The sequence below is a fragment of the Fulmarus glacialis genome, unplaced genomic scaffold (genome assembly GCF_000690835.1).
Source record: "Fulmarus glacialis isolate BGI_N327 unplaced genomic scaffold, ASM69083v1 scaffold1131, whole genome shotgun sequence".
Classification (NCBI taxonomy): Eukaryota; Metazoa; Chordata; class Aves; order Procellariiformes; family Procellariidae; genus Fulmarus; species Fulmarus glacialis.
The window spans coordinates 55,970-69,073 of record NW_009194587.1 but is presented as its reverse complement, the minus strand read 5'-3'; the positions used below and the strand labels follow the sequence as shown (position 1 = coordinate 69,073).

Genomic DNA, 13,104 nt, shown 5'->3' with positions numbered 1-13,104 from the left:
GTCCAGTAGTTTGAAGGCTTTCAAATTCATTGCCAACTTTTACTGTCTGTAAACAGCTTTGTTCTTAGTTTGACAAATGAACCAGCTGGTATGTCAAGGCTGAGGACTCCATACCCAACTTGTTCCATCCTCACTGCTACAATGACTGCTCCCTCCCTTTAGGGCCATTACTGAAACATTAGACTTTAGAAAATATATTAGTATGAACATAATCAATCTCACGAATCATAGCCAGATTTCTATGCAGCATTATTTTCTCCCTTTAACTTCTATGCTGACAGGTAGGGGAGAAAACGAAAGACTTGCCTAAGCCTTGAAATTACGAGCACTTGGCTTTCAATTCAGGTATTTAATAAGCTGAGACTTTTAACAGGGTCTTCCGAGTTTTTCTTGGTTATTTAATAACCAGTAATAACATTTGAATCGGTGTACTACAAGTTTAAACACAGCAAACATGCAAAGAATGTGAAGAATCACAATAAAAGATGTTTTGGATTTGGAAGTTCGGGGGAGTTGGGTTTTTTCGGCTGTTTGTTTGGTTTTTTTTCTTTTGTTCCCCCCAGAAAAGCAGTTGCATTTAGTATGTAGAAGGCACTGGCAGCTCAGATACCAGATTTACTCTTTGACTCTCTGGAACACCCTGAACAGCCGAATTAACACTGATCATGCCTTACATTTCCATAGAAGCTCCCCATCTGTAAATCATAAACCATTTTACCAATATTCACAAATTTAGCCTCCTGGCAACTGGATCATGAGTACAAGGTTAATACTGTTATTCCCATTTTATAACACAGAAATCAGAGAGAATTTGAGGTCCACTTTTGCAAAGACTGTTGCTCGCATTCCTCTATACACATGAAATGTGCATGCTGGCACACAAAAACCAAAGGTAGTGCACATGCAGCCAAGGTCTGAAGAAGCGAAAAATAAATAAATGACTGTGTAAAAAGCATTGGTATTTTGAAGAAAACCTTTTCTCATCTGCAGGACAGATGTTACTAGGGGTAGCACCTGATTGTCTATTTTTGACCTACAGATGGTTAGAATCATAGACACACATAAAAAAGAAATCAGGTAATATTAAAGGCACTTTGACTACTTGTTCCATATGATCCCAATCCTGCAAAGCACTTAGGCAGATATGTAACCTTACTTAAGCAAAACGCACCCCTGAATTTCACGGCATCGCATTGCTCGCAGGATGTGTGACAGGAAAAGGGCCAACTTTCTGATGGACCTTTCTTCAGTATTATTACAATTAACCTGTATTTTCAGATACAGTCTTTTTGTAGTATCCACCTAAATGATGTACTGCTCAGTTTTGCTGACTTATGTGAGACTCTCCTCACTTGAACATGCAACAAACTCACCACAGGATGAGCGATGGGTGCTGGAAGGTATTCTCTGTGTATTTTCCTGGGTAAGTTATTATTATTTTATATCATCTTTTGTATTAAAAACAAAACCACCTGTTTGCCTGGGATTCTCCCACATGGGAAGTTCTCATTTTCTTGATGAAATAAAGTAGTCACTGAAGACACACAATATCTTTCTACGTTATTCTGGACTTGGCTGAAATTGGAGAAAAGCATTTCTTTCACCGTTTGTTTTCAAATCAAGTCTATGTCCTGGTCTGGATAATGCAACTTTCCCTGTTTTCTACCAATCTTTCCATTTGGAATGGATGAAAACTGAACTAGGAGCAATTTTTCTCACTAAAACTAATAAACCAGCTGTTGACCTTTTTAATTCTAGGATATTATTTCTTTGTATAAAATCCATTTGATTCATTTGGGTAAAGGTATTCTTCATGGGTACAAATGTCAATCATCTTTTTATCAAAAGTTAGAAGGAAGCTATAATTAGGCCTGTATTTCATTACTGTACTTATTACACATTTAAAAACCAGAATATTATGGACATCCATGAATTTACTCTCACTTCTAACTGTAATTATCATTCTTACGTAAGTAAAGACAGCGGTCAACATCAAACAGCATTTCATACCCCAACAGTAGCACTTTACCAGACGTTGTAATTACTTTTGTATTTAAATCTTTTTTTCTCCCAGATCAAGTTAAAAAACTGAAGGCTAAATTTCTGGGGGAAAAAAGCATTTGTCATTTAAAAGTGGGGGGGTGGGGAGGAGGAATAAGGGCTTCTTAAAGTCTCAGATCACAGGACAAGGTTTAAAAACAACTAACTTCTCTTTCAGCTTCTATTGTCTTTCCTCTTCTGTGAATCATGAATCACCAGCGTGATGCGAAGTGTAACAGCAGCAGGGGCATGGGTTTTAGGGACTTGTCGCTTTGTAAGTCTTTCTTAATTCGACTTAGTTAAAAATGTTTGTAGTTATTTAGTAAGTGAAATCCCCCTCCTACACACTCTTGTCGTCTTCTCCTACTACTCTGAATGGTTTATGGCTTGAACTGAATCATGAAAATTGAGAGGGTTAAGGTTTCTTTTCAGTAACTTTGAAACAAAAATGCTGTTTAGCTATACAACTAGCTTAATACCATTAAAATGCATGACATTTTGCTCAAGGGCAAATTCAAGCTGGGGCTGCCAGAAATGTTACTGCCACTTTACTTGCCTGGGCATCTTGGGTGTTGTTGATCTTCCCTGTTGTGACGAGGGAGAAGTTGTACGCAAAGAGCACCAGCAGAGCCAGCGGCACCATGTACAGTTCCACGCTCCATACAGTGACCACAAATACCTGGGAGAAATAAAGCAGCAGAAGGGAATACATACAAGGGTTTTAAAGAAAAAAACACATAAGAAAGCCTTTCAGTCATTATCCCTACGTACATTCATCCCTGAATCTATATTAACCTCATTCATATCATTATTTTGGCGAAGAAAATCTGCTCGTAAAGCATGCTCTCTTTCTATTCTGTTTGAAACCATTAGGCTGCCATTTGTCAGCTTCTCCTCCCCTGTATCTGGTGAAGCACAAGGCCATGAACATAAGGTTAGCGTGAAGGCTTTATTCACTCCTTCCTGGGACCCCCTCAAGCCTGAAAGCCCTTTGTCCTTAGTGCTAGTGAATAAAACCCCACTTTTAGAGGTAAACCTGCTCCACTTCATCAAACCCTAATTGCCAGGGGGTCTTTCACAAGCTAGAGGAGAGTTTCTTCCTCTTGTGCAACAAGAGCCATCCAGCTCCCTCGTCACTCCACAGGGGATGATCAGCAAATGCATCTTCACCATTAATCCACCTATGTTCTTGGCATAGTAACACAGAGAAAGGACCATCACCTCCCAGGAGGCAAGGCTCTAGGTTCCATGTGATGCATTATGTTGGAAAGGGATCCAGTAAGCTTAGTCTCCACTCCCATACCCTTGCCATTTTTCAGCAGAGCATATTCTGATTTCACTGGTTGCTTGGAGTCTCTCTGCCCAGAAATGGTATGAGTTTGTGCGCTTGGAGTGGTATCTGACAAAAGCCACTAATAACAAAACCAGAAGCCAAATTTTGAAGTTCTGTTCTGCAAATCAGATCTGCAAAACATGTAACTAACATCATGGGCACATTTAAAAAACACTTAGGATTTTTAAAAAAAAAAATGATGCCAAGCCAAACTGCAATCCTATCTTACAAGTACTAACGATACCTGAACGGACTCCAAGCTTGGAGTCGTTGGCAAAGTTAATAAACTAAATCCAGAACTGCCATAAAAAGCATGTTGTGATCCCATTTCCTTTTCTACTCGTACGTAGTGTTTCCAGAAGAACTGCCTAATGCTGGTAGTAACTTGAAGCTATTTTAAACAATCTCCTTCAAAGACAAGGCACAAACACATTTATCTGATATTTCTTTCCCCAAAGGAACCTGGAATGATCAGAAACAAAAATCACATTTTTAGAATAATACAGGTAGGTGAAAAAGAGTCAGATCCAGTTAATGTATCTCAAACTGCAACGAAGGGAAAACTCTATGGGTGATCAGAAAGTTAAATCTCTACCTCCGTTCATTCTTGGCCCGTCAGACATGACATATAAAGGCAACGCTGGCACTTGCAGAATGGGATTATTTATGGCAATGTATTTTGTGTTATGGACCTGAAAGCCTAACCACACTGTACCAAAAGCAGCACTTTCCACTGCATTCAGCGGGGTGAGAATTTATACCCCTACAAAACAGCAGCTGTTGTAACTTTTAAACAAAAAGACTTGTCTGACATCAGACAAATGGCCACTTAATATCTACTAGGGGCCAAACATAAACCAAGAAACAATGACTGTATCCGTAACCCTGCCCAAACAGCAGTTGCGTTTTCTAGAGTGAACCTGATTTTACGTTAGCTGTTGCTATGCAAGGAATTAGACTGTCATCCTGTTCTTGGCATTTGTAGGCCAGTAAAACAATCTTTGAGATATATTCATTTATAAAATGGGCTGACATCCAGACACTGTATCCCCATACTATTGATTTGCAGCATAGGAATGTAGAAGAGGATTTGGTTTTGATTTTCTTTTTTCTTTTTGATCCTGCTTTTCAACATACTAAAAAATTAGAAGTGATAATGATTCGAACAGCCACATTTCATATGTAAGCAGGGCAACAGAAACACAAGAATCCTGGCCAAGAAGGCATGGTACTTGATCTGTCTTACAGGAGTCTTGCATGGCTTTAGTTAATAAAGACTTCAAAAACTGTGATATTCCAAGCTAAAAAGTCTTCCATAAATGAAAAGTTATAACCTGAACAAGTTCCTCTGAAGCTATTCCAACTCCTTTGGATGAATCTCTACTTGCTTTGTAAGACAAAGTGAAGGTGATATCAGCTCCTGTCCTACCTCAAATGTCACTCTGAAGAGCAAGGACCTGTTATTGTACATAGCTATACAGATATCTATCTCAGGTATATATAGACAGACAAAAATAGACACACACATATAAATCTACATCTGATCCTTATGTAAAATCCTTCATGGAAATTCATATTGCCAGGTATTAATTCAAAACGTTTGCTTCAGCCTGTTGGAGGAGGTTGCATTTACATCATCTCCCTGGGGTATTAGCAAACTCAGTCTTCTGTTAACGCAGCAAGAAGACTCCACTGGCAGTCAGCTAGGCAAAGTCCTACAGGAGTCAATGAAGCTCTCAGAGAACCTCTCTTCATTCATTCAATTGCAGGACTTGAACCAATTTTAGTGCATCTGTCACCATCCTATATGAACATCACTCTGCTCAGTTGCAAGTATAATACAACCTTGCAATCACAGGTCATTTAGGCAAGATACAAAATCAAGACCTTGGTGATTTTAGATCCAACAGTACATTTTGTGTATTATTAAGTTGCAGACCTTAAATAAAACTTAAAACTTGATTGCAAAATCTCACTGTAGTCTCAATTGATAGCTGAGGCACTGTTGCTTCCTTTCTAATGCTGACGGGTTAATCAGTTGCTGAGTTATAACTCAGACAGCGATGCTTTGATAGAGCTCCCGCATCCCCTTAAGAAGAGTTGCTTTACTGCTACCGCCGCAGTAGAGGGAACTTTCATTACTGTGACACAACACAGACACAAGACAAATTGATTTAGCTATTCAGAAATTATTTAGCCTCGGAGGTATGGGAAATGATTGCTGTGAACATACAGTACATAATAAAAGTTCTGAGGGTGTTTATAAAGCGAATAGAAATATTTCTGCATTCTAACAGCCTTTTGAGTAGTTCTGCAGCATCAGCTTTCAAAGCAGTTCCCAAACAGGCCCATGTCCTATTTTATCAATTCTCATGCAGCTCCCTGACACTGACTACAGCATCAGCAGCCCTGTGATAGACACCCACTCCTCAAATTACAAGGTTCTCAGTCACGCATGTTTTTATTTTCTCCCCAGTGATACCTTATGCCTGGGAGAAGCTCCTGCATTATCCTCCCAAAATTATTTTCTTAGCAATACGTTTTGCCAAAACTCGAGAACGGTTCAGCTGCTGATGTATACAATGGCTATTGCAAGGAACAGTATCTTCTTGATTTCTTGTAATCCCTACTCCGTCTTTTGCCTAATACATAGGCTGGTAAGGGAAGTCATTAACAGGTTCAGATCACTTGCTCAATACCACAGAAGTCAGGGACAGAATCCAAGCCCTCATTTCAAATGATCTGGTTTTAACAAATCATACTTTTTTCACAATATTTCGCATCATCGTTAGACCAAGTTCTGTCAGACACAATCCATTACATCATTGACACCTTTTCTGCTGGGCTTCATACTGTGCATGAGAGAAGTTAAAAGGATAGTAGCCAATTTAAAAAAAAAAAAAAAAAGAAAAAGTCAAACTAGCTTTCTGTGTTACTTCTTTTAATGCAATTTGAGAGTATAAAAGCCTATTATAAAACAACGATCAAAAGAGAAATGAGATAGACATATCTAGAGGGCAGGGAAAAAAAAAAAGGAGGTCTTGAAACTAATATTTAGACTACAGTTCTACCTAGAAGAGAACAGCAATATCACAGCCTTGGAGGAAGGACCACTTGATTTCAGCTGATTAATGTGTTGCTATTTCAAAGGGGCTAATAACTACAAGTTAAAGCTCTGGAGGTTTGGAAGCAGTTTCATCTGAAAATCATTGAAGAGGGGTCCAACTCTTCCTGTCAAGAAGCATGGAGTTTGAACAACCATGAGAGTGGCCCTTTTGACAGCAGTACAAAAGATGAGAGAAGGCAGTCTCAACTGAAAGTAAAAACAAACCCTTAGAAACACGTTTCAAATCTGGTTTTTCTGCCCCTCTGGTTCCAATTTAGGATCTGACTATTAAGAACAGATTTTAGACGGGTGTCTACTAAAGTATGCCCATAAAACATTTGTCACCAGCAAACCCACGGTCATGGGATAGAACAGTTTTAAGGGGTTTAGAAACCCAGCATTAGATAGGATTTTTTGTGTAATTTTTCTACACAGTAATTATAATTTTTTTTAGCTCTAAAAAACAGGCTCTTTTTGACCTGGTAAGTCTTCGTGGAGAAGTAAAAGATGCTGTGTTGTGGGACAGAATAATTCTTGGAAAACAACAGTGATAGGAGAAGGAGAGGGATGCATTCCATCAGATGGAAAAAATAAAAGTGAAAGGAGATTAAATGCATGCAAGGAACCTATGGTAAAAGGTTATTTTCTCAGCCAGCGTAGGCTCCAATGCTAATGAAATGCCTCATCAGCAGAGCTGTGAAAAATATTATTCGAAACTCCAAGTTTCAAAACCACACACAATTTAATTGAACTCTAAACTACTAACAGCTTCGTCAAAAGTTTCCTTGCAATTTATAAACACAGTCTATGCAATTCATGAAGTCAGGAGAAAAACTTGAGCTGATACTGCTGTGAATGTCCAAGTTATGTTTTGAACTAAACCAAAACACTGATTTTGATTTGAGACACAAAGACGTACTCCCCTTTATTTACAGGGGAGAGGAATTACATATTTTTAACTTATCTCTGGGTTATGTAGCCGCAAGTTGCCATGTACGCACAAATAGACTTTATAAAAGAGGAGAAATTTCTGCAGCTGAATATTCAGGGACAAACTCTCCGGCATTTTTTTTTTTAAGCTTTCAGCCCCTCTGCCCCAAACAAAATACAGGACATTAGCCAATAACGTAAGATAGTGGCTCCCCAAAAGGGCATTCGAATCCCTTGGAGGCAATAAGCCTGTCGACAACAAATTATTTCTGACAGATACTTATGCCCTTAGAAAGGGAGAGTAAAAGAGTAAAGGAGAGAATGAACACACTCGCACAGAGCAGGACTTTTGTGCATATATGTATATATATCGGTATATACAGAGGTATCTCTTCCGGATACGGGCAATATGGATGCATGAACACAGCGGTGGTGAGCCCATGCTGACAGAAATCAGGGTACATGGTGTGGGCTCAGCAGTAATGAGGCTCTTGGGCTGGCTTGTGCATTGGACTACTGAGAATATTAAAAAAAGCAGCCTATAACAATTACGGAAATTAGTCTAATATAGCCCCACCTCAGGGCATGGCAAATAAAGGTTGAGGCAGTCACGTAGCATGTATTTTCCACTAAAGTCCCTCTCCCAAAGACTTTTTTTTTTCTTTTTTAAGAACAGATCCTCCTCCAAAGATGCATTCCAGAATCGCTCCTACTAATACTCTCCTTCCCACCTCCGTACGACGCGCTCTCACCGTGCCATGCTCAGCCGAGAGCGCTCCTATGCCACTTCGTAGCCACCAAGCTGGAGCTCAAGGAGGGGTCGGTTATGAGCAGAGTCGCTCCCTCATTGCGATGCAATAACAAAGAACGTGGCAGGAAGAGAAATTATACTTAAATAAACTGGCACTGTCAGAAGAAACCTATTTACTTTAGATTCAATTTGCTTCTTGTGTCCCCAGCAAAAGAACGCAGAGCATCTCAACAGCGGTATGAAACGTGCTCTGTATTGAACGGCAATGACCAAAATCAAAAATGACCTGAAGGAACAGAGGTCTTTAAATATTTATGCCACGTTACAAATTATCTCTGCGTAGCTCCACACATCAGCGTACAAGTTACTGATTTTTTAAGGGTGTATCACAGGCAAAAAGCTTAGGTCTTCTACACAAGCTCTCTGTTGCAAGCACAAACACAGTTGGAATCTTAAAACAAAGACAGATACACAAAAAAAATCCACCTAAACAACCCAAAGCCAAACCAAAATATGAAATTTTGCCCCAAAATAAGTCAGTCTATGACATGCATGACCGTACAGAATTGAGAAGTAGGAATAAAGGATACGTTTGTACAATTTGCCACCATGTAGATCTACCCAATTTTTTTTTCAGAAGAGGGTTTGGGTAACAGAAACAACGTGGCCACGTTTGCCCACCTCAGTCGTCTGCGTAGGCTAAATGACACAGCTTCAAAGCCATGTCCTGCTGCCATACCCACGCGTCCCATCCCTGCTTGTCCCAGCTGCAGCTTGCTGAGAAAGTGGCCCAGGATGAGGTTAAGGGGAGGAAATCTATAGTGTGAGGATGCAACAAGGAACAGGAGTGACAGAATAAAGCCTTCGAAGGAATGAGGCAGGAGGATAGGAACTATACTCATCAGGGTCGCAATTTTAACACCGGTTTGAACATTCAAAAAGAAAAGGAAAAAAAAAAATGTCCCCCACTCCCAACAAAATAAGACCTAAAACAACCAAAAAAAAAATCCCTGAAGAACGTCCAAAAAATCTCATACTGTTTAAGGGCCTTTTTTATCACTGTCTGGTTTAGACTCTTCAGGGGGATCTCATTTTCTTTGCTGCTGCTAGGAAGCAGAAACTTATTTGTGTTTTAAATGAAAGCTGTGATTCATGTGCAATCACAGGACTCTTAAGAAATGGCGCTTTAAGAAAAAGCATGTTATTCTGCAAAAGTCACAGCGAAATCAGAAGAGTTGACAATATTACAATCTGTTCTCCACCATCCTCTTGGGACACTGCTGTTGGTAACTTCATCAGGGAAGGCTGGGATGCTCCGCTTAAGACTGCAAACCCTTACAAAATGTCCATACACTGATCCTGAATTACTTTTGTCATTAACATGTTCAATGGATTTATTCTTTACTCATAACAATGCCTGGAATCAGAAAGAGATAAACAACAAGAAAATAAAATCAAACCAACTAAAAGGTGAGGGTTTTCCTTTATTTTGATTATTTTGGTTACATTAATGAGATTAGCCAGCCTAGGAAATTAAAAAGAAGATCCTTAGAGATCTTTCTTCAATGAGGGGTCAGGACAGAGCCGCTTGGTTCAAGTTTATTTCACTGAACTCATCACCTGTTAAGTTTATAAGTTAAGATTTATATATTGCATCCCAGATGTTTGAAGGTTATCTGTCAAATTGGTGTGGATGACAATTTTCAACACAAACAGGTGTGTGTCTGGGGGTGTCTTCTTTGTCCTTTAAGACACGTACATTTAAACCCCAAAGCCTAACAGCCCACCCCAAGTCTAACAGGGTGCCTCCATGCAGTTTGCTTGTGGCTGCTACTTTCTCTTTATCCCTACCCCCAAAAGAGGTTAATCCAAACAACACCAACTACAACAACACAAATTTTGGGTTCTATATTCATGTACGTACAACAGCTTTAGAGTAAAAGACTTCAAATCCTTTTAGGCTGCAGACACTGAAGAAATAGCTGTTTGCTAGCATGCTGACTGGTCTAATTTTTCCCTCATGCTTTTATCTAACATATTTTACATTTCCTGTGCCAAGTAAAATACAGTTAAGACCCTCAAGCAATAAAGCTTAAAATTGAAAAAACAGGGAAAAAATATTACAACAGTTTTCTATCTTTTGGGGTAATCCGCTGGGAGTGGGTCAGGGGAATAAATCTGCATGTTACTTCTAAAGGGGTAACTATCACAGACAAAGGCAATGGGGGAAGATCCTAAAACAAAGCAGGGCTGGCATGCCAAAAAAAAAAAAAAAAATCTGTTGTTTTATATCGTAGCTAAATTAAATGATCATTTTTATCTCTAATGTTTTGCTTTGTTTATCAGCAGGGTCATAGTTTTGGAATTACTCTCATACAGAAAGTTATGATCTATTTGCAGGGAAGACAGGCATTATGCAAGCTAAAAGCCTGATCTTATAGTAAATAATTCTTCCAAAAAGTGTCAGAAAAAAATATCTGTGCTATTTAAAAGAAGGCAAAAATGTAGGTTAATTTTATTTATTCTGGATAAGGTGAACACCTTAAAAGGGTCACGAAAAAATTCATCATTAGCTGAGCTGATAAATGTCCACTTACTTTGGAGACATATTTGTTAACACTGTGAGGAACATTAGCAGTGAGGGTCAGATGGTGACGTAATTGTACAGCGCGTGGAAAGAGTATTTGGTCAAAGTGTTCTTTAACTTTAGGCTCTCAACATTGGGTTACAATTGGTAGCAAACGGGAGGCTTCAACGATATGTTTAAACTACTTTAATGACTTCCTCCTTCACGTTCGTAGTGTGTATTAGGGCTGAATGAGTAAAGCGAAAAGGGCTCTCTAATAACGCAAATATGTTTAATTAGACTTCATTCAGTGTTCAGTGGCAGGAGGATCGCACATAAGGTTACTTCCCTGGCAGTCTCCAACTATGGCATTAAAACAAACAAACAAACAAAAAAATGAGATTTCGGTAAACTCACATAAATGAGAAATAGATGCTTGTACACACTAATGCTGCAAAACTGTCTGGTACCCTCTTTTCTGAAACCTCCAGTCCTAAAGAAATGTTTCCAGACTGAAGCAGAGCAGAAGGAGCACAAAAAATTAAATTAAAAAAAAAAAAAAAATCCCAGTCAACCCAGATCACAAAACCAGAAATCTAAAAACACCTATAAAGCACATATAAAGCAATAAGATGACATCCTTTCAGGCAAAAAATTGCAGATTATTCTCTTTCCTTACGCTGGACATGGGATTCTCCACCACAGCCCCGTGCTGGAGCCCCAAAGGTCTCTTCACCTACCTGAGACCCCTTTCCCACAGTCCAGAGGAGAGCAAAAATCGCAACTGAACCCCAGCCCTCCCCACACACCGGACACCGAGAACAGGGAGAGGGATTACAACACACTTAAACAATTTCAGCAGGTTCATAATCTGCAGAGTGACAAAATTGCTGCATTACAGAACAAATGCGTGAAGATGTCTGGGAGACTTACTGCAATTATACCCTAAATACGTTACTATTGTAAGTTAGCAACAACAGCAGCGACACAAAAAAATTCTAAGCATTGGCAGCATGACTATGTAATAGAGGTTTTCCACCAGCAGACCTCTAGCATCTTGCTTTCCAAAATACAGAACAATCTAACCAAAAAAAAAAAAAAAAAAAAAAAGTTGCAAGACTCTTGCAATTTCAGGCAGCTGTTCAGGTAAAACTAAAGCCAGAAGATTGTTTATTTTAATAAAGCTATTATATGTGCAGCTCCAAATTAGGAATGGCAGGAGACTAGGGGATGCCTAAACCATCACCACCTGTTTGCCCTGAAAATCAATTAAAGTCACACTATCACAGCAATCCCTTCTTAGCTAATAAAAGTTATACAGCTTTCAATGTGCGACTTCAGGTGCTTCGTGGGAATGTGCCTGAAATCTAAATCCTTAGTCTCACATTACTTCGATACTAAACACAACTCTGAACTAACCACTGCAAAATTTGCCTTTTTGGGGTTAGAGAAGGTGTTAAGGGAAAAGAGATCCCATACTGCCGTTTTGATGCAGTGGATTGAACCAATATTCAGTAAATTCTAACAATCCAGCCAAGAACATTATATAGAGTTTTAAGTAGGAGAAAACTGAAGTCCTTTATGACACATGCCTGTTCAACATATTCTGTGCTGCAGAACAGATCCAACTTTACAAGTTGAAAGCAAGGGCAGTAGAGACATCCCAAGTGTTTTAGTAATTAAACGAATATGCATAATGAACCATATGCCCAAAGGGCCTGTTCTTCATGTGGGCCAGATTTTTGTTTGAATTTTTAATTTTTATATACAGATGAAACATTTCATGTAATATAGCAACAGTGCAAAGGAACATGCTATGCAGGAAGGGAAGGAGGAACTACCCACGTGAGAACGATCAGAATACACTTGATGAATTCTGCTCCTCAATTTCCGATTCAGAGCCAAGAGGGCTTTTTTTTTTTTTAAAAAAAAAAAGAAGAAAAAAATCCTTTTCTCCTTTGAACAGCTGTATTAGTCATCTGCTCAGAGTCTAGAAAAGAGGCATTAAATGTATGTATATTTATATAGGTCATATTTATACATTTATATGTGTGAAATGGATTATATACACTAACATATTTAGATGCTGCAAGACTAGCAAAAACACAGACACTATCTCAAATTAAAAAGCTTCTGATCCACCAGAAAAAATAACTACAGGATGACTCTCTGCTCGGCAGGACCTGTTGTGTTGTGCGAGCTGCGGTGAAACAGGACACGCTCACATCTGTCTGTGAAACAGGAACGGACATTTTTAAAAAGATGGGTCAAATTCCACTCTCGCTACAATAACGTTACCCTACCGTCAACGTGAGGATACCGTGGCCTTGTTGCAGAAATATTAAATCTTCCAAATTCTCCTGGGATTGAGCCATGCT

At 39.1% G+C, this 13,104-nt stretch overlaps 1 protein-coding gene across 1 annotated transcript in view; it reads right to left on the bottom strand.

Annotated features, from left to right (window-relative positions):
• MCTP2 (multiple C2 domains, transmembrane 2) overlaps positions 1 to 13,104 on the bottom strand; it is a gene marked incomplete at its 5' end in the record, with an annotated part of 84,756 nt that overhangs the window by 18,202 nt on the left and 53,450 nt on the right. The window contains one exon of the mRNA XM_009587808.1: positions 2,597 to 2,719. Coding sequence (XP_009586103.1) covers positions 2,597 to 2,719 — 123 coding nt within the window. The remainder of the gene's footprint in view (positions 1 to 2,596; positions 2,720 to 13,104) is intronic.